The sequence below is a fragment of the Strix uralensis genome, chromosome 2 (assembly GCF_047716275.1).
Source record: "Strix uralensis isolate ZFMK-TIS-50842 chromosome 2, bStrUra1, whole genome shotgun sequence".
In the NCBI taxonomy this organism is placed as follows: Eukaryota; Metazoa; Chordata; class Aves; order Strigiformes; family Strigidae; genus Strix; species Strix uralensis.
In genome coordinates this window covers 72,651,449-72,674,413 of record NC_133973.1, presented here as the reverse complement: position 1 = coordinate 72,674,413, position 22,965 = coordinate 72,651,449, and the positions used below count along the sequence as shown (strand labels likewise).

The 22,965-nt window shown below is 42.3% G+C and overlaps 1 protein-coding gene across 1 annotated transcript in view; it reads right to left on the bottom strand.

Annotated features, from left to right (window-relative positions):
- Nucleotides 1-4,520: 4,520 nt before the first annotated feature.
- Nucleotides 4,521-22,965, bottom strand: part of IRS2 (insulin receptor substrate 2) — a 38,552-nt gene continuing 20,107 nt past the window's right edge. The window contains exon 2 of the mRNA XM_074859291.1: nt 4,521-6,956. Within this exon, the coding sequence (XP_074715392.1) occupies nt 6,952-6,956 (5 nt within the window). The 3' untranslated portion in view covers nt 4,521-6,951. The remainder of the gene's footprint in view (nt 6,957-22,965) is intronic.

Sequence of the window (22,965 nt, the reverse complement as noted above, 5' to 3'; positions counted from 1 at the left end):
CATGAATGCAATGGTGGCCTATTCCTAATCTGCAGCCAATGAGACTGGAGACCCAGGGTTTATCTTTGTGCAACAGCTTGTGATATTTAGACCGCAAATTGGCAGCAGTAAAAGGGCAATCGGTGAGTGTGTTGTAGGTGATCTGGGTGACCCTACTAAGGGCGAGTTTGGTCTGAACTTACTTCGCAGTCTCTGTTTATACCCTGATCCCATGGCAAGTGTGAGATAATTTCAGGTAATCACTGCTCTGTAGGGAGGGCTAAACACCTCTCAGTTACCTCTGGGTCAGATTATGTAAAATGATAGATATGACAGTGTAGTTGCTGTATCCCTTATTTCTCCCCTCTCTGTAGCTTGTTTAAGCATATACACATTCACATGAACCGTAACAGCTTCACCTAGATTTATCACACAGCTGAAGTAATGGCGTAACACACCACTCCCCGCACCTTCTGGTCCTTTTGCAGGATGACAATACTTGTCTGAAAGGTTCGATGAGAACAGGCTGCTTTGTCACACAGACCAGCTTCACCCCTAATGCCCGAGGAGCAGTGGGAGCCCTGCGTGGAGGCCCCTCTCTGCCCTGAGCCTCATCAGCAGGGGGGAGTTGCCAGTCTTCAGTAACAGGCTGGGTGGTTCCTCTCCCCATACATGGAAAGCACTCCTGTCTCCTGATGGGAAATGATACTGCCCGCAACTGTCAGAGAAGGCGATCATGGTGTTGCTTTGTTTTTTTGGATTCATCATGTTGAATAAGGAATTTCATCTGCAGTTGGATAACAGCACTCCTGAGCAAATGATATGAATTTTAATTGAGAGTAACCAGTCTCACCAGTTCCTTTCTCTTTAACATCTGCATTTAAATCAGGTCAATTGCCAGTAAACGGCTGATGTTACAGAAATCATCACTATTTTTTTTCCAGGAGTAACTGCTCTGTCAAATAGGGTCATAATGGATTGTAGCACCACAAATTTAGACTGTCTTGAAGACCTCATAGGGGACACCTGGGAGACGTTTCCACAGTCATTTAGTGTACAAAGTTGTCCAAAAAAGCCATTATGCCTGGGTGAAAGTTTTTAAAGGAATTAGGAGCATATATTAACTCTACTGTTTTAAGGTCAGACTTTTCAAACAAAAATATTCTAGCGGAGATGCAGTAAATTCATCCCTTTATACACATTTCATCATTTCATCTGATATTTTGAATTAAGGGTACACTTAAGTTTTTTTTTTTTGTTTTGTTTTTTTTTTTTAAATCTGAGTCATATTACAAGATCTAAGTCTGGACCCTTTTGCTTAGGCAAAATTTCCATGTCAGAGTTTGTCTGAGGTAGAATGGTAGGCCTGGATGTTCACCTCTGCAATACAGCTTACTCAGGGTAATGAATGAATGGGGAAGTAATAACTGCATTGTTGGGTACACCCACATTTTCAGACAGAATCCTTACTTATTGAGAAGGAAAACTATTTTAGGAGCAGTAGCAGAAATTTCAAAGGTTGAGACAGAGTAATATATTGATGTTTAATTCCTGTCAAATGTGGGATTTCAATTTGACCGGTCCATCTGCAGCAAGTGTTTGCAAGTAAGGAAATTCTGTTCCTTTATCTAGATCCTCATCGTATTTGTATCAATGGATGTTTCAAGGTGTGTCTAATTCCATCTTCTGCCTCCTCCATTTACAATATGCAAACATAGCCTGATGTTTATATCCTCCTCCTTGTGCAAGATCTAGTATTTTGACAGTCGTGCTCCTCAACTTCTAGACATACCTTTTACACTCAGTTTAGTACTTACTGATGTACTTTTATGATTGTGTTTAATACTCACTTTAAGCAGAGGGGAAAAGAGAAAATGCAAAGAGGCCCTGTAAGGAAATACTGAGGATCAAGTAAGCTTTCCAAACGCTTTTGGCAGCCACACATTCAACACATGACACTATGTTGCTTAATAATACGAAAAAAATTATATGAGGCCATGGCTCATATGAAACAATGTTATGTGTCATATTCATCCCACAGGCCATAGTTTCCTCATCCCTAGCTTGAACATTGTAAAACATATGTTTAGTCTGATATATAGATTGGACACATCACAAGAATAAATTAAAAAACCCACAAAACAACTGGGATCTATGTTTTCAAAAGTGAATGGTGATATTTTCTGTCCCTATTATTTTGGTAGGCCATTGAGATAGTTCAATGAAGTCCTGTTTTGACAAGTCAGATTCCCATTAAATGTCACAAAATATACTCTTAAATAAGAAATATCTACCATCAACTGTAAGTTAAATATTTGTGGCTCCTAAAAAGCAAAAACCCCATTCATTAAATCTAATCTCTGTTTGTAGACCCTTTCAGAGACTCTTGCCCCCCAGGTAAAGCCAGATGCAAGTCAGGTGAGTCTTACAGTGCATCTGGACATCTCTGCAAGAGCTGGCTGAAGTTCTTCAAGGTGGAAAAGCCATCTGGGAATGACTGAAGCAGTAGTAATATACTGAAAGACTTGGTAGGTGATTCACCTCCCACAGAACATGAAGACTTGGAGCTCTGGCCAAATCTGTTCCCTTTGCACTATTCAGCAATGCCTCTCCCAAGAGCAGACTCCAAGTTGCATTTCCTCACTCAGAATACTCACAAATGAGTTCAGAATTATTGTAGCAAAGACCTGAACCCTTTCTTCTTCCCATCCTCTTTGAGAACAGAAAGCAAGTTGAACAGTAGGAATAGGTGTTGAAAAAGGCAACTTGCTTGTCCCATGTTCATTATTTAAAGGCTATTGAAAGATGATGCCTTTTATAATGGTCTCCAGGGACACTCTGAACTGGAGAATTCAGGAATGCTTCTAAGTGCCAGGGCATATGTAATTTGTCAAGATAACTTCATTCCATTCTCAGGTGACACCTGGACATGTATCAACCCTTCCCTGAGTGCTGTACCACAAAAAGTAAACAAAGGTTCCCAAGGAGGCTGGAAGCCATAGACTGCTTTGAGATCCTTGAGAAGGATAGTCAATGGACAAGGACTTAAGAGCACCACTCTCAGGTCAGTGCAAATGTTGCTCTGCTTGGAAGCAGCATACATCACACCAAACTGTGCTGTGAGTAGGCTGAGTATCCAAAGGTTTCCCTTATGCTCCGATTATCAGAAGTTGAACCCACCAGAGAATATGACACTGGATTTCCAATTGTCTTATCAAACACATTCTTCTTCTACGGTATTGTAAGGTATCACTCACATACCCCGTTGACAGCAGAAAAGAAGATACTGTTGGATAGTTGTATTTCTTCAGAGCAATTTGAAAGATTAAAGCAACTGCTCTTTCTCTTCAAGGATGCAGGCACAAGATCCACAGTGTCCCATTTCACCTTCCCTAGCTAAGTCTGCAGCTAAGACAGTCAGGACAGATGAGAGAAGGAACTGAATGTTCTCTCTTGGGCAGCATATACATCATCTATGATTTATGTCTGTACTCTGGCTTATATGGACACTCTGGCAGCCACAGATGATCCTGCTGCAGCAACAGACAGCATTGCTCTTTTCCATTCAAGTTGCTTTTGGAGGAAGAACCACAATGAGTCAGGTTTTGTCCTTTTAAGACAAAGTTGTATGAGTATGGTCCTTCAACCATCCCCAAAACATAAGGTGACCATGAAAGTACCAACCCACTTAGAGGTAGATGTGGCCAGAAGAATATAACAAACATGTCCCAAGACAGGATTTCACTTCAAATTACTTTAAATGTGGTACAGAGAGAGATCATGTCTCCTCCTGCCACCAGCAGGCCTTGCATGTGATCAACAAAGATATGTCACTCAGACACTCCTCAGCTTAAGCAAAGGAGATCTCAGCAAGACTCTGTTGTGAAATGGACATCAAGCTTTTTATGAACTTACTGTTGTTGTCCCCTGCCCCTCAATCACCACAATCCCTGTCATGAGTCCGTGACCCTCACACAGGTTATTTACCTGGATGCAAGGAAAATTGAAAAAGTGTCATTTACACATGTATACAGGACATTCCTACTGACCAGGGGCAGATTAGGCTACAGTGACCCCATGGTGTCTATGACTGTGCCCCAGAGCCCCTGCACACAAGCCAGCAGATGAAGATACCTACATATAGCATTAGATTCCTTTGCCTTGTACCAGTGTGTCTATACAGCATGTATAGGGCAAGTCTGTTCCCACTAGATCAGCTGTCAGAAGGACTCCCATAGTTTTCCACTGACTTTTAAAACCGGAATTAAAAATTAAGACCAAATCCTGCTCCTAGTTATTTCCTCAAATATACAGACTTTGCCTTTATAATACTGATTTTTCTTTATTCTTAAACAAGAGTTAAAATGATTTAATGATTTTTCAGGAGTCTTATGTGCATTAAAAGGAAAACAGGTGTGTGCACAGCAGTAAGTTTAATATTCAGAGAAACTGTGTTTCCATTTAAAAGAGGGAATAAACCAATTTCATGTAAACAACCAGAAAAACCACCCCAGCCCTAGAGAAAACAGACACACAAATACTTTACTCCTTTCATAAATAATGTATTTTATTGCATATGGCTATTAAGGAGAGCATCCATGATCAATACAGACTAAATACAATACACTACTCTAGTTCCATTTATTCTGGTCTCCAGCAGCATCACATTTATCCTTATATACAGCGTGTACATTGGAAGACACAGCAAGATAAGTTAAGTCTCTTGTCATATCACAATAGCAAGAAATATATTTAACATCTTGATATCCAGAAACAATACGTACCCAAAAAGAAAACACTGCTTAATAACTGTTAAGGTTATATAGCAAAAAATATTTTAAATTTAAGGTAAGTCAGGCAAAATGTACAAAGACCCAATATACATTGTGAAGTTTTAGCAAACGTAACATTTATACATTTTGGTTCCATTCTGTAAACTAAATTAAGAATGTAAGTATTGCATATGCCTTTGTGAAATATACAGGATAGAGAAGAATTGACTATATTGTCAAGTTTTTGTTTTGAAGTTGCTGTATGCATTTTAGCCATTTGTTTTAGTGGCATGATTTCTTAATTGGTACAGGGGGCTACTTCAAAATAGAAGTTCAAAACATTAAATTCAGCAGATACCACACTCGGTGCTAATGGGGGGGTTCAGACAGAATATGTCAAAGGTATGGTTTTTTTAGTTCAACTTGAACAAGCAGCATTTTAGAATGTCTTAGAACCATTTATAGTATTATTATTATTATTAAAAAAACCCTCAGATTAATATTTAAATTGATTTTAGTTCTAATATTGTAGTAGCCTATGCATTGCTGTGATTTAAGACCCCCAAAATTACACTGAAAAATAAAGTGTTTCATGGGGTAGGGAAGGAATTAGTTCACATTCATCTTTGTCTAGTAATACAATCCTCAGTTCTAAAAATTCAGCACGTAAGCAGGAAGACCGCATTGCCATTCATTATATTTGTAAGACACGGACTCTCGTCTTCCTCAGAAAAAAAATCCCAAAAGATAATGCATTATTAATAGTGAAGAACAGGTTCCACCTAGCACAATGATTTAAAAAAAGAATAAAAAAAGTCTCACGTAACTCAAATAACTTAGTAATACTTACATGTCTACCAGAGCAGGCACTGGGGAGGTACGCTTAAAATGTATATGAACTCTTCAACAAATTTATCGAAGAAGAAACAAGGTGGCATGACATTCTGCTAGTCTGGTGCAACAGCTGTATGTGACATTTGTGACAGCTGCCACCACATCACTCAGATTTTCAGGCTACTGGAAACATGATGCATGGGTAGCCTTGAAAAGAACTCAGGATAAGTGACTGCAATGGTTCTTCTTCCCTGTAATAATGCCTGCAGCTGCAATGGTGCTTTCCTGGTAAAAGGCAAATATCAGGACTTCCTAGATGGCAAGATAATACTGTGTTAATATTAGTGCTTGAATCTGCTCGATACCCATTATCATCCCTGCATTCCTAGCATGCCTATGTGGATTTTTGGTTACAAGAAATGCAGCTAAGAACAGGGTTAGCTGACAAAAGTGAGCTTGTAAATAGAAGAAAAGGCTTCTGCAATCTGAAGTACCTATATAAACACCTACATAGAGAGGATTAAACAAGTGTGTCAAAGGTACAGAGAGATACCCCCAATACAGTTTGATGTTTTAAACTTACGTTGCTTCAGTTACACATTTTTATATTTTTTCTTTTTTAACTACTCTGAATCCTCTGTCCCAAGTCCGATTCACGGAGTTTCATTCCATTTTAGACTTTTCAGTGCCTTGGTTAGGCTTCATCTGAGAAGTAAACCCTGCGGCTAGTGATTCACAACCCAGCAACAGCAGCAGCTGTACGCGTTGCAAGTTCAGTAAGGCTGACGACTGTTCTTGAGAGACTCAGCATAGAGATAAAGAAGGTCCTGTCGTACACCAACACCACAAATCCGGCTTTACTTTGAACTGAGGTAGTACTGTGGTAGGCTTGAAATTATGCCAGTAAATACCAGATCTTACTGCTTCAGCAGGTGTTACAGAACCCCCTAATATGCCGAAGAATAAATACAGTTTGTCTTTGCAGAAAAAGTAAATGAAGGCATTGGCCGTTAGTTAAAGAGGCCGGCAGAAAAGTTCCTATGTTCTAAAGAGCATCTCCAACTTCTGTCGAAACAGCAGCAAAATGATACCGTAGATGCCATGGTAATGAGTTAGGCAGGTTGCTTTCCCTTCCTCCCAGATTTGTTGCACAGTTCAGTCCACAACAGTTAAGTAACTGTCCGGACCAACAATAACAACAACAACAAAAAGTAAACCTTAAGCAGCTTCAGTTAAAAAAAAACAAAACAAAACAAAACAACAACAACAAAAAAAACCCAAACCAAAACAAAAAAGATATATGCCGAGCAGCTTCTTTGAATGTTGTACTCTGTTGTTTGAGGTCATGGTGAGAAAACTAACTCCTTCACTCTGAAAAGAAAAATGAAAGAAAGTCAATAAAACCTGAAAAAAAACCCAACATATTTATGATTTAAACAACACAAAAAATACCATAAAGAGATTATTCAGAATGCGTTTTCATGGAAGAAAAAAAATTGCAATAACTGCTTTCAGACTATATACATCATAAGATATTGCAGAGGCTATAAAGGGAGTACTCCCCAATCCAATACCACCTCCTGTTTTTTAGAACATTTCAGGTGGTGTTCTTCAGATCAGCAAACCACAGGAAACAGAACTGGTTAGAAAACCCGACACAAAATCCCCCCAGTTCAAGTTGTGACCATCACTGTTTGCATCAGTGAAAAGGAAAAGGGGTTGCAGAAAGTAGGTACAAATTCAAATGGTTTTTTAGTCAGCTGGGTGTTATCAAAAGCTGTCCATTTCCAGACATTAGAAACAGGTTTCTTGAGACTGTGTTGTCTTTAGGGAAAGAGTCTTCTAAAAACATAAGCAAAGTATAGAAAGAACCTTCTAATTTAGTTATTTGACTTACTGAATAAGTAGTATTCCAGGAGTAAAGATATGGGTAGGTATGCAAATGGCAGGAATCTTCTCCAGATTACTGACTACAAAGCTGCTTTAAATAGTCAAGGTGAATTATTCAATAAAATAGAAACTGATTACGAAGTGACCCATCCTATTTTAAAGAATGCAGCTGACTCCTTTCATGTTTTTTCACTGCAAAGAATTAATGAATAGTATGTGCCACTACCATAAGGGGACATTATTATATTAACTCACTACGTTAAGATGATTTGTTAACATGGTTATTAAAAATCAAAATTTCCTTAGAATGTTGCTTATTGCATAGATTTTTCCTGTTTGCTGTAATATTTGGAAAGCAGCAGTACACAAACAGTAGTTATCAATGCACAAAGAGTAGTGATTAAAACACCGAGACTGTAAATTTTACATGACAAAGCATTGGCACTTCATTTCGAAAGGTGCCAACCAAGTGGTAAATCCTGATACAACATCAGGCTGCAACATTACATTCATACTAAATGCTATTAATAGTGTCTAGTTCATTTAATAGTTTATAGAAACTTTTTTTGTTGTATGTCATCCCCAAGTTTACAAGTTAGATCAAAATTTTAGTTTGAAGATGTATTACACAAGTTTTCCTAAACAGTCAAGCTATCTGGAACACTTTGGGAATTAATACTGTAACTTTGAAAAGTCTATAAAGGACATAACCCATTAATTTTGACCATATTGATACAAGAAATCTGTATTCCTGTACATTTTTAATTCCTTTGGGACCATAAAACCAAAATAAATTATAAAGAAACTTGGATGTCAAAGTAAACACAGTGCATATCTCTGCAAGTTTCAATCCATATACGCTTCTGATAAAGCAATACAAAGGCTTTTCCTTCAAGTCTAGACAAAAACAAAGGTTGACATATCTTGGCATGTATGTGAGAATTGCTTTTGAATCTCTCAGAGCTAAGGTTTACTTAAGGAATTAGTCCTGCTGGAGTCAACTGGAGCCACTATAGGATCAGATACTTAGTATATTACTTAGGATTTTATTTCATGACACAGCTTGAGATGAATTAATAACTGGCCAAGACCAAAAGGAGAGCATCTCATTGCCCCCATCCATTGTCATTTATTTGCTGCCACTTTTCTGATCAGAAACTAAGTCAAAAGTACCCACTCAATCTTCAGAAAACAAACTTTCATTGTTTGGAGTAGGAGGGTGTTTCAAATCAAGAACTTGAACTGCTTTATGATGCAGTCATGGAAGCCCCAAAACTGCCACCACCATCCAGTACAGCTGTGTGGGAGAACGTGTGGCAGGTTGGATGGCTCTTGGAAGCGAGCAGAGATTCCTCCTTTGAGGAAGAGCCACCTAACAAACCACTTTGCTCCAACTTTTGTTCAGGGAAGCAGGATAAATGCATCATGTAGGCAAACAAGTGTTTAATGATACATGCTGACCCTGTGTTACTGCTTTCCTCCTTCAAATGAAAACCAATCTGACAACTAACTTTAGGTTCCCAAAAGCAGCCACATAAAAGTGAAAGCCAAATAAATAAAAATAAAAACAAAAACAAAACCAAAAACATGTGTACAGATAGGGAAATCAGAGGAAGATATTTTTGCACATGCAAAGAACACAAATAAGTGTGTTTCCAGAAGTATGTCAGCCTAGTGCGGTCATGACGGAGGATTATTAGCAACTGAGCAAACCTGCCATTGTTCTTACAGCACAACAGGTACTTTCCAGCCAGAATTAAACTGTAACAGGTGAAGTGGTCGATGCTTCAAAGCACTTTCACAAGGTTTTGTAGGTGGACAATGGGACTGTGGGCACAAGCTTAAGAGTCTATGATGCAATAAACACGCCATCCAATGAGTCTATCCAATGCTGACACATAATTCAAAAACTAACCCAAACATAGTCTTCAATAATGAAACAATTTCCTATGGCTTTGAATCAAGAAAGAAAAAATAACTACTTGATCCACATAACAGCAATGTCAGCTTCACAGGAAGCCTACTTGCAAGAAGTAAGTTGCAGGTTCCATGCTAAAGTAAAATAAAAAAAAAAATTACATCAATAATCACTGTTAATTTTTACTTCAGTGATTAGTATCTTTTACTTATTTCAAGTCTCAGGTCAACATTACATGCTACACAGCAAGTCACACCAGCATACATTGTTTTTATCCAGGAACCAAACAAAATTCCTACAGGACACAAACATATTCTTTGATAACCTCATTCCCCGTGGGCACGCACAAATCAAAATACAAAGTCCAGCACTGTGTCAATACTGAAGTTTCCTCTTGGTTTTGGGCTTTATTAAGAAAAGCATCCATGATCACTGCTGAGTTTCCAAAACTACTTAAAGTCATCTGATTCCAGCAGTGCTTCTTGGGGAATAAATCAGATAATAAACACACACAAATTGCTAGGAAACTACAAAATACTCAAAGACTTGTTAAATATATTGTGAAGAGAATACAATGGTTAGTCAATTAAAGTAGATCTAGTCTGCTTATAGATTTTCAAAGTCAGTAAGCAATGAATAAAAATTTTCTTAATTCTTAAAAATAATTCTCATCTGCTAACAAGCATACAGACAGAAACAGCTGTTCATGTGGCTCATGGCAAAACACGTTGCTGGTTATGAATAACCAGTAAATTTATTCCACTGGCAGCGCGACTGCCAGAGCGGATCAGGCATCGGACACAGAACCCCCAACTCTGCCACAGGCTTCTGCCCTGACTCCAGGCAAATCACTCAGTGGCTTCGTCCCTTTGTTTCTGCTCCCCACACTGGCTGCCAAATCGATTAAGGCTCTGATCCCGCTAACTATCTTTTCCTGGAAGAGCAATCCTATTGATACAACCAAATCTGGAAGTTAACAACGTGTATGTCTGCAGGCATCAGGCCAGGCCATTAGATGGCACAGACCAAGGAACCACATCCCACCTGAAGGGAGATGTCTTTGGCTCCCCAACACCCAGGAGGAGATGCATGGCAAGGCACCTGGCCAGCCAGAAAAGGCAAGTGTTCCCCCCACCAGCAAGTTGCACTGCCCTCCCTACCCTTCAGCACTGTGCACTGTACCCATACCCGTACCCCGCAGGACACGGGCTTACAGGCACCTGGGCGGGTTGTAGCCTTGCACCTCAACAGCCCCTTCCCTACACCCAGAGCAGCTGGTGTCAGTAAGCAAGCGGACCAGGGAGGCAGGCAGCAGAGGCTGAGGGGTGGAGAGGGACAGCATGGGTCCCGACAGTGCTAAACCCATGCCAACCTAGCCCCGACACCCAACAGGAGATGGTGCGAACCACCGTCTCCGAGGGCTTCTTCACAGGAAGGATTGTGGGATGCACATACACACATTGTAAGGTCATAAATTTGGCTAAGCATCCCAACGCGAATGCAGCCTGCCTGCTCGCCAGGATGCACAGCAGGAGCCAAATCTTGACCTCGCTCTGACTCTCATTAAGCAATTTAATGAATACTATCCTTAATATTAAGTACATAGGTAACCCTGCTAAACAACTCATGTGCTGAGCTATGGCTCTCCATAAGTAATTCCAGGGAATGTGAGCTCCGCTCAGCGGGACTGCTCATACCAAATAAAGCCGAGCTCCGCCATCACCACATGAAAAAGTTTCAATCAGGGCTTAAACATTTGCCTTACCAACACTTCACAGGAAAACATAAAGTAGTATGCTCTAACAGTTTATAAAGCCCATGAATAATATCCATCCAAAGTAAAATGTTTCCACATTTGATGGGAAAAACAAGTTAAACCATGAAATGAAAAGGCCATGTTGTTGTTGGGTTTTTTTAAACAAGTCAAGGTTGATCATAATTGGAGACATACTGCCCCAAGTAACTAGCTCTTTTGGTATGTTATTCCACTAAGAAACAGTACAAAATGTTGTTTTGATATGTCTGTTTTATGAATTTAGAAAAGCAAGCATTGGGTCATCATAGATTCTTTATGACTGATAATAAAAAAAAAAATCACTGAATTTCTCTAAAGTAGTAAAGTAGGGATTTTGTGGCCACAGTTATTTATATTAAAAGGAGCTTTATAGTACTTTTAATTCTTGCGCCAAATAGTTAAAAATCGTAACATCTTGAATTGCATTAAGATAACCATGGGGAAAGATATTACTTTCTAAAGTGGGAAACAAAACACTAGATTATCTGGAAAAAGATGCTGCATATCAGCACCTGCAAGTACTTTTTTTTTTTTTCCTAGCATACACATGGGAGTCTAAAATGTCCATCTGATGGCATGGACAAAGCCCCACAATTTATAATGAGTTGTCCTGGTTTAGCCAGGATAGGGTTAAGTTTCCCCAGCAGTGGGGGGAAGCTCTAGCCAGGTTATTCATATACCATGCTGACGGTCATGTCCAGGGCCAGAGAGCGGGAAGAATCGGTGATCGCGTGGGTTGGCGCAGCCGGTTCTCTCTTTGCTGTATCGGTATATACTTTCCTCTGTTCATTGTTATCACTGTTATTCTTATTGATATTGTTTGTTGTGTTGCAGTTGCTATGTTGTATTAAACCTTTCCTTATCTCAGTCTCGGGGCTTTGTATTTCACTCCCTTTGTGGGGGAGGGGCAGCGGCCACGTGGTCTCAGACCCCAGCAGGGGCTAAACCATTATAACTTTGGCACTCCAACGTGGGGCTGGAGAAGACTAAGATAAGGACAAAAGGAGAAGGCGTGTTAGAGCAATCTGTTAGGTGTAATTTTTCTGTTTTTATTTACATTTGTTTGATAAGAAACGTTTGCAATGCTGGCCAATTTGCTTGCGTGGTGGGGCTGGATTAATCCTTATATCCCCTGTGTGTTCCCAGTGCTGGTGTTTGTTCTCGGTGGAAAACGTATCAAGGGTCTTGTTCTGCTCTACTGGTTACTGTCTGCTTATAATGGGCTCGTTTCGCTGCTTGTGGGGGTGCACCGCTACCTGTTTGCTGCCCGGTCTTTTGTTTGGGGTCTCACCCCCTCTGTGGGTGAGCCAGGGGAAGAGATTCTCTCGGTGTTTGAGAGTTTCAGCTATCCCTGGAGGCTCCTGGCCACTGTGTTCGCAGTACAATGCTTTCTAAATGTCTGCCAGATCTTGTTTTGGGCCATGCGGTACTTCTCCAACAATAGCACCACCTGGAAACCTGCCCTGAGGGCAGATAGTTATAAAAAAAAGGTATGTGGGAGAAGATGGGCAAGTACCTGAGTCAGTGGTCACCCCCAATGTTCTGGGATTTCACTCCCGAACAAGTGCAGAGTCCTGGTAAACTGGTGGAGTGTTTGGAAAAGGTGTGCTGCCAATCTGACAAACCCCGGGAGATGCAACTTGCTGCGATGTGCTGGGGGCTTGCCCATGCTTACCGCATCACCCTTAGCACTGATCACTGCCCTCAAGGGGGAGAAAGAGCTGCAGGATCTGAAAGTGAACCTGCTGGTACAGCAGCTGGGCCAGGGGGACAGGCAGTGCCAGTACCGGTCGCCTCCACCATACCAGCACAGCAGCTGAGCCAGAGGGACAGGCAGTACCAATATCAGTTGCCCCGATACAGAAAACCAAATATACCAAAAAATCCCCTCGCAGTGCACAGGGTGATAATGAACCAGGCCCATCACAAGAGCAGGAGGAAGAGCCGGAGGTAATCATCCGATCTCTATCCCTCAGTGAGTTGCGAGATATGCAGAAGGATTTCGGCCGCATTCCAGGCGAGCAAATTTGCACCTGGCTGCTCCAGTGCTAGGATAGTGGAGCTGCTGGTTTGGAATTGGAGGGGAGAGAGGCCAAGCAGGTGGGACCTTTAGCCAAGTAGGCTGGTATTGACAAGGCAATAGGGAAACAGGCTCAAACCCTCAGCCTTTGGAAGCGACATCCTGCTAGGATGATGCTCTATGTCGGTTAGGCAAGTGGACCAACATGGAGAAAGGCATTCAAAACCTCAGGGAAATGGCTGTGTTTGACATGATCTATGGTGATCTGAATGATGAGCAGTCACCAATGGATCCAGATCAGGCCCCTTGCACACAGTTGATGTGGCGGAAGTTCCTGCAAAGTGGACCAGAGGGACATTCCAAAGCACTAGCAGTAGCGTCCTGGTGGCAAGACACCCAGACTCAGACAGTGGACGAAGTGATTATCCAGCTCCAGCAATATGAGGGAAGTCTCCCTTCCTCCCAACATGCTTTGGTTTCAGCTGTAGAGGAACTGTCTCAGAGGCTCCAGAAAGTGGAACAGGACATGTCCTGTGTTCCACCTGCACGGGCCGATGTCTCAGCTATTAGAAGCAGGCGTTTCCCCACCCAAGAGAAGGGCAGTGGAAGACACACACCACGGGGCACCCTGTGGTTCTTCCTCCATGACCATGGGCAAAACATGAGAAGGTGGCATGGACAGCCCACTTCCGCCCTAGCTGCACGAGTACAGCAACTGAAAGGGAAGACCACCATGAAAGGGGAGTCTTCCAAGAGAGATGCAGCTCCAGTGTCTAGTTGGAAATCCCCCAGACAGAATAGAATGGCCAACTGTATGCTTGACCCTCTTGAGGGGACCAGGAATTCATTCTTGCAGGAGTCACTCTTAGATCAAGTGAGTGATGGTGAGCAGGATTAGAGGAGCCCTGCCTCCAGCCAGGTGGAGGAAAGGGATAATCGGATTTACTGGAAGGTGTGGATCTGATGGCCTGGCACATCAGAACCACAAGAATAAAAGGCCTTGGTAGACACTGGCACACAGTGCACCTTGATGCCATCAAGCCACAGTGGGGTCGAATCCATCTGCATCTCCAGAGTGACAGGGGGGTCCCAATAGCTGACCCTATTAGAAGCTGAAGTAAGCTTAACTGGGAAGGACTGGCATAAGCACCCCATTGTGACTGGCCCAGATGCCCCATGCATCCTAGGTATAGACTACCTCAGGAGAGGGTACTTTAAAGACCCAAAAGGGTACCGGTGGGCCTTTGGTATAGCTGCCCTGGAGGAGGTTGAGCAATTGTCCACCTTACCCGGCCTCTCAGAGGACCCTTCGGTGGTGGGGTTGCTTAAGGTCGAAGAGCAGCGAGTGCCAATTGCTACCAAGACGGTGCACCGGCGGCAGTACCGCACTAACCGAGATTCCCTGGTCCCCATCCATCAGCTGATCTGTCGACTAGAAAGCCAGAAGGTGATCAGCAAGACTCACTCACCTTTCAACAGCCTTATATGGCCAGTGAGAAAACCTAATGGCGAATGGAGACTAACTGTGGACTACCGTGGCCTGAATGAAGTTACGCCAGCGATGAGTGCTGCAGTGCCGGACATGCTAGAGCTCCAGTATGAGCTGGAGTCGAAGGCAGCCAAGTGGTACGCCACGATTGACATCACTAACGCATTTTTCTCCATTCCAATAGCACCAGAGTGCAGGCCGCAGTTTGCGTTCACTTGGAGGGGTATCCAGTACACCTGGAATCGATTGTCCCAGGGGTGGAAACACAGCTCCACCATTTGCCATAGACTGGTCCATACTGCACTGGAGAAAGGTGGGGCTCCAGAACACCTGCAGTTCATTGATAATATCATTGTATGGGGGGACATAGCTGAAGTCTTTGAGAAAGGAAAGAAGATAATTGAAATCCTCCTGAAGGCTGGTTTTGCCATCAAGCAACAGAAAGTTAAGGGGCCTGGAAGGGAGATTCAGTTCCTAGGAATAAAATGGCAAGATGGGCGTCGCCACATCCCAATGGAGGTGATAAACAAGATAACAGCCATGGCCCCACCAACCACCAAAAAAGAGACTCAGTCTTTCCTGGGCGCTGTGGGGTTCTGGAGGATGCACATCCGAAACTACAGCCTGATTGTGAGCCCTCTCTACCACGTAACCCGCAAGAAGAACGATTTTAAATGGGGCCCTGAGCAACAACAAGCCTTTGAACAAATTAAGCAGGAGATTACCCAGGCAGTGGCCCTCGGGCCAGTCCGGACCGGGCAGGAGATTAAGAACGTGCTCTACACCACAGCAGGGGAGAATGACCCTTCCTGGAGTCTTTGGCAAAGAGCAGATGGGGAATCCCGAGGCCAACCTCTAGGCTTTTGGAGCCAGGGATACAAAGGCTCTGAAGCTACCTATACCCTGACTGAGAAGGAGATACTGGCAGCGTACAAAGGAACTCGAGCTGCCTCAGAAGTGGTCGGCACTGAGACACAGCTCCTCCTGGCACCCCAACTGCCGGTGCTGGGATGGATGTTCAAAGGAAAGGCTCCCTCCACACATCATGCAACAGATGCCACGTGGAGTAAATGGGTTGCGTTGATAACACAACGGGCTCGAATAGGAAACCTTGACCCCCCAGGATTAGTAGAAATGATCATAAACTGGCCAGAGAGCAAAGATGCTGGCATGTCACCAGAACAAGAGGTGAAATGTGCTGAGGAGGCCCCACCATATAACGAGCTGCCAGAGGAAGAAAAACAATATGCCCTGTTCACTGATGGGTCTTGCCGCATTGCGGGAAAACATCGACGATGGAAGGCTGCAGTGTGGCATCCCATACGAGAAACCACTGAAACTGTTGAGGGACAAGGTGAATCGAGCCAGTTCGCAGAAGTGAAAGCCATCCAATTGGCTTTGGAGATTGCTGAGCGAGAAAAGTGGCCAAGGCTCTATATCTACACTGACTCGTGGGTGATGGCAAGTGCCCTGTGGATGTGGTTGCAGCAATGGAAACAGAACAACTGGCAACGCAAGGGCAGACTCATCTGGACCACTGAAGTATGGCAAGACATTGCAGCCCGGGTGGAGAACATCGTTGTGAAGGTGCGCCATGTGGATGCCCATATACCCAAGAGTCGGGCCACTGATGAACATCAACATAACCAGCAGGCGGACCAGGCTGCTAAGATCGAAGTGGCTCAGGTGGACTTGGACTGGCAGCGTAAAGGTGAACTGTTCATAGCCCCATGGGCCCATGAGACATCGGGCCACCAAGGCAGAGATGCAATATACAGGTGGGCTCGAGATCAAGGGGTGGACCTCACCATTGACACCATCGCAGAGATCATCCATGGATGTGAGACGTGTGCTGCAATCAAACAAGCCAAACGGGTGAAGCCCCAGCGGAATGAAGATCAATGGATGAAATATAAATATGGAGAGGCCTGGCAGATCGACTACATCACACTGCCACAGACCCACCGAGGCAAGTGCCACATGCTGACAATGGTGGAAGCAACCACTGGGTGGCTCGAAACTTATCCAGTATCCCACGCCACTGCCCAGAATACCATCCTGGGCCTTGAAGAGAGAGTCCTGTGGCGACACGGCACTCCAGAGAGGATTGAGTCGGACAACGGGACTCACTTCCGAAATAACCTCATAGATGCCTGGGCAGAAGAACACGGCATCGAGTGGGTCTACCACATCCCCTACCACGCACCAGCCTCCGGGAAGATCGAGCGCTACAATGGACTGTTAAAAACTACATTGAGAGCAATGGGGGGTGGAACCTTCAAACACTGGGACACACATCTGACAAAGGCCACTTGGTTAGTGAACACAAGAGGATCTGCCAATCGAGCTGGCCCAGCTCAGTCAAAACTTCCACATGTTGTAGACAGGGATAAAGTCCCTGTGGTGCGCATGAGGGACCTGCTGGGAAAAATGGTCTGGGTTAGTCCTGTGCCGGGCAAAGGCAAACCCATCCACAGGATTGTTTTTCCTCAAGGACCTGGGTGCACCTGGTGGGTGATGCAGAAGGATGGAGAGGTATGATGCGTACCACAAGGGGACTTGATTGTGGGTGAAAACACACCGTGAGTTATACTGTGCTTTTGTCAATTTTTCTTTGTCAATGCTAATTGCTAAATGGCAGCTGGATGTGACGCACATGGTATAGAATAAAGGGGTGGATTATGTCCTGGTTTAACCAGGATAGGGTTAAGTTTTCCCAGCAGTGGGGGGAAGCTCTAGCCGGGTTATTCATCTATCATGCTGACATCACATCCTGGCGCGAGCGTGGGAAGAATCGGTGATCGCGTGGGTTGGCGCAGCCGGTTCTCTCTTTGCTGTATCGGTATATACTTTCCTCTGTTCATTGTTATCACTGTTATTCTTATTGTTACTGTTTGTTGTGTTGCTGTTGCTCTGTTGTATTAAACCTTTCCTTATCTCAGTCTCGGGGCTTTGTATTTCACTCCCTTTGTGGGGGAGGGGCAGCAGCCGCGTGGTCTCAGACCCCAGCAGGGGCTAAACCACTACATGAGTGTCAACTTTTATCCAAAGGTACTAAAAATCGAAGTAATCTGTATTTGATACCCTATATTTATACAACTAACACTTATTTTACCTGCAGTCTTACACTAGAGTTTAAGCAGCTCAGTGTACAGTAGAAGTACAGATGGTGAGGAGGGCTATGCTTAGTTGATTTCAGAATCTGATATAACTTGTGTTTCTTATCATTTTGTCAAGGTACTTACAGATTTTGTACTATGAATAAGTAAACATTAAAATGTAATTATATGGAAAATAAAGGATTAAACTTACAAATGTCATTATAATGAATTTATAGATAAAGTGCTGGTCCAGAAATATATTTCCCGTATCAATTATAATAAAAATAGGCACTTCAAATTTAAAATTAGGAAAGTAGACATGCTCATTTTTCCAGGATTAATTTAATGCAGTTGCTATCTCTTAATTTCAGAGCTACAGCCACTGTGTACTATTAAACAAGTTTGTATAAATGTGATTTAATCCATGATTAAGGATAAAATAAATCAGACAAAAAACCCTCAACATAGTACTATCTGAGATTTGTTCAATTATTTTCTCCCTTGCAAATTGGGTATACAACTGTTCAAAAACATTACATGAAATTAAACAAAAATCAAGCTGCTTTTTCTGAGCAAACAAAATACTAGGAAAAAATGTTTAGTCCTTTTGGCCTTCCATCTGGAGGCTGTAAGAGGGACAGAAACACCCAGGCAGAAGCAGCTGTGGAAAATATATAGAGAATTTGCCACTGAAAAGATTAGTCTGTGTCAGCCAGCCAAAGAGCCACTCAACAGTTCACATGCACATGATTTAACTATTGCAGAACAAGTAGTGATGTTCTTGGTTGATGACCTTTATCATGCAACTGAAATTGCCTCCCACCTTACAACCATCACCATCTCTTTATCAGTGCAGATTCAAAACCTGCCACTGCAAAGGTGTCCTCAATTAGGCGGTTGGCTTGATTTTTACAGCTTCTTCCACCACATCAATGAGAAAGTGCAGTTCTTCCCAGGAACATATTGACAGCAACACGCAAACTCCAGCGACACCACTTTGCATACAAAGTGAGGCTGGAAGTTTCTTAAGAGACAGTTTTGCAAAACAACATGCTCACCTTACAAGTGATGAAGGGCGAGGGAGGAAGGGATTGGTGACTAATACACTGAACTACCTACCAACCCCATCTTCAGAGACACAACAAAACCAAATGAATTAGCACATCTGCCTCTACAGCATACACTAGGCAATACTCAGCTAACCTCTGCCATCCCCAATGCGTACCTCTACATCTCTGACCTACTCACCCTATGAGAAGCTAGTCATTCTAGCTCCTTATAGTCAAGGAAAAACAGGTGCTTCTAAGCAATAGTTCTTCTGCCCTATTTCATGTTAGGCTCAGATGAGTAAGAGTTACGAAAGATCTCCAAGTCTGTGAGGTGTATGACTTGGTATTCATTTCAGGAGCACAGACCATATCCTTTTACACACCTTTACAATTGCTAGGAAGTATGCTCAGCTGAGATATCAAAGGCATATTTGTCCCTCTTCTAATATATATCAGTAGTCATTAACAAGGGCAACAAGATCTGACAAGAAAGAAGAGCTGTTGTAAATAGAGCTCAACATTCCCACACAACTGCCAACTGAAATACCATCAATGTTGGTGGACCTATTTCAGGCAGGTAACAGAAAGGGGGGAAAGTATAATCAGATTTCTGGTTAGATCCACAAGTGAGAACCTGACTGCCATTCTAGATATCAATGGCCAATACCAAAGTCCAGTAGCTGCTTCTGAGCCACTAGGTTACCTCCACCCACATGCCTGAACACACAATGTTAGAGAGCTCTCAAAGAGCTTAAAAGCATGCTTTTTCTCTCTCTCTCATTTGGGAGAAAAAGCAGTCTTTTCCAGTGATGAAATTGAAGAATTATTCATATTAAAAATTTAAATATTCATGGGAACAGTTGGATGAGGACTCATGTAAGTTGTGGGAAGACATGTTCACTCTCCCTGTCTATTACAGTGGATATCCATGAAAGCAGCTCCAGTAAGAAAGAACGAGAGCACTCTACCAAGGAATATATATAGCTAAGATGGGCTAGGAATGGGGAGGGAGGAAAGGGAATTGAGATTTTTTTTCAGCCAGAAAGGTACTGCATGCTGGTCAGTCCTGGTTGAGTGTTTTAGCCATGTAAATATTGTGGGCAGGGAAACAGAAACACTTCATGCAGTTACTCTTTGAAAGACTGATCCCTGTCTCCATCATTGCCAAAAGGGCATAGGCACCTAATACCAAAAGAGGTTTCAGATTTACAAAGTCTTTATGGAGACTGAAGCATTCTTCCATCCCAGAGGAAGACATTTATCTTCCAGAGAGCACCATGTTTTAAAACACAAGGCTCTTCTCAACTTTCACAGTCAACTACCCACCTGTTTTGCAAACTGACTTTCAGAGCGTTTACCAAGGAGACTGAAACACCCCTAGCATTACATACATTCATTTATGCATCTAACCTGCCTTCTAAATGCACTGGATGGTCACACACTAAATGTTAGGCTGGCTGCTGCAGCTTTTGGACTTTCAAGTTAAGAGGTATGTCCAGAGAGATGCTGCTTCTCACAGAAGGGACACAGGGGGAGTGAAGGGAGAGAAAAAGAAAGCAGGGAAGGGCTAAGGCGAACAACCTAGCATGCATGGGAGGGCAGTCTTTTCCCTACTGCTTTCTCTTGTTGTCACACCCTCACTTAAAACTCTGAGCATCTGGTAGTAAGATAGAAAAAGATTTTAAAGGATGATTTTCAATTTCTGTCAATGCTTTTCTAGAAATCTTTTGTGTTCTCACCATTGTCAGTGTGAATCAGTCAGTAACAGAGCAATAAGGGAAAGACAAAGCCAGGCAAGAAGTTGCAGACTTCACGTTCTGTGATGAAAAGACACTACCACCCCATAACCTCCCAAAACTGTTTAGTGACATGAGCAATACAGCACAGAACAGCTGCACTGAAGTAGGCTAAAGACTCCTCTAATCCAGTTTCCTCTCTCTGACAGTGGGTCAAAAGCAGCTGCTTAAGCAAGACTATACAAATCAAGACAAGAATACAGAGATACTTGCCCAAATTCTCATCTATCTTCTAATGATTTACCTGCCAAGGACCTCCTGCATTTTGCTTCCTTTCATGGAAACCTTTAGTACTCTGTAGCATGGAGTTTTACATCTGAACTACAGGGTGCAAGAAGAATTATTTCCTTCTGCTTCTTCTGGACATGTCACATGTTAGCTTAATGCCCCCAATAAAGCTGAGGTCTTACTTCACATGTACAGCTAAGATTCACAGTCCATGTATCATCACATGTTGTCCTTCCTTTATTCTGTATATTCAGACACGCTGCAACAGGAACTGCAATTGCCCCGTACGGATGTTTCCTATCTACAACCTGAAAGCACAACACAAAGGCTCAAAAACACAGTGCCCAAGCACTTCTATACAACCCTGCAAAACCGGGATGAAAAGCCCTGTACAGCTGGCCAACACTTTCTGCAGGATTCTTGGGAGGAGAAAAACTATGCTCTATGTTACCTGAAAAGGTTTCTGACACTTTGATGGGAAATCAGTTGCACTGTGTACATGGACTGTGGTAGAGGGAGGGAAAAGAAATTTTCTGTGAGGAGAGAAAAAAGTATCCACGTGTTTCTCTACCAAGGTCTCTATTTTGGCCATTTACTTAAAGTCTGCTCTTTAGGACAAAAAAAAAAAAAAAGGGAAGAGGTATTCTCTTTTTACATAATTTCCTAATAGGTTCTCAATATTTGACACAGATAGCTCCTACAATTTATTTTCATTTTAACCAAACCTTTCTCAGTAGGTTTACACAAAGAAAATTGGTTTTCCTCTAGTTTTTTTGAGGTTTGTTCTGTCAAGTTTAAAGAGGTTTTTTTCCATGAGATCAGGTTAGGATCCTTTTCTCACACTGAAAGAAGAATGAGCTGATGCATTTTGGGTAACATTGCTTAGAAAATGTAAGAACAGTTTACTTTCTCAATTTTGGATCTTGTGAAGTATCATCACCGAGTCATTAAACTGATACATGTTTCACTTCAGCTATCAATCTCGTTGCACGTAGTATTACCCCAGTTCTTGTAAAACTATGTCTTGTAGTTCGGAGTTGTTAGTACAGCAGTACAAATCAGGTTAAGCCCATAACCTTTTTGCTTTCTTAATTGCACTTAATAATTCAAGCTTCTATATACAAATGTTTGTACCAAAAAAAGAGAAAATATTTTTATGACTAAAGCCAGAGTCTCCTTATTCTAAAGGGTTTTTTATTCTGTAAACTTTGGGGTTTTTATATTGCTGTTGTTAGAAACCTCTATTAATGGAGACTATAGTTTCAGGCACCGTGCATGAACATAGGCATAATATATTTTTCAGTAGATTAACTGAATAGAATTGTGATTATGACTTATCAAACGTATTGCTCCCATTAGCAACACATTAAAGAACTAAAAAAAAAAAAAACCTCCAGAAAAGTGCTTGAAAACAACACTGCAAAAAGAATTTGGAAGTCTAAATTTGTGAGAAACAGCTATTAGAACAAAACCTTGTGAAAAGGTGAACTTCCTCATACTACCAGACCACTTACAAACCTTTCATGATGAGGGGGAGCTAAAGCCAAAGCACAGCTTTACCAGTTCATCACACATTAGGGACAGGGGTCCCAGTTGCTGCTCAAGCCATAACCAGCTTGTTTTCCTCCAAGCAGAGGAAGCTATTCCTCACTGCATCACCCCTGAGCACATTCCTTCACTTCATTTGCAACACACCTCAGTACTCATTCTTCTTGTGACACCCAGCCACCAGCGATCACCAGGTTCAGTATGCCATCACGGACACACTGCACAACACAAAGATGAGAAACTACCTATTTTCTGTGAATAATTTTTTTTTAACCCTTAAAAATATTTCTGCAGGAACATTATTTCTGACTGTTTGAATTACAAGTTTAGCTTATCACTGGTCAAAAGCATTTACAGATCTACTTCTGCTCCTTAGAGTATTACAGTTGCTATTTTATAATCATCTATGTGTCTTGCTGTATTCAGCTATACTCCTTACCCCTGTGGCATCTGTTAAATGTAATCTATGTAACATAAAATGAAAATACATAAATTCAGTCTTAGATTTAGACAGAGAAAGCAGTCACAATTTAAGATACTCAGAAA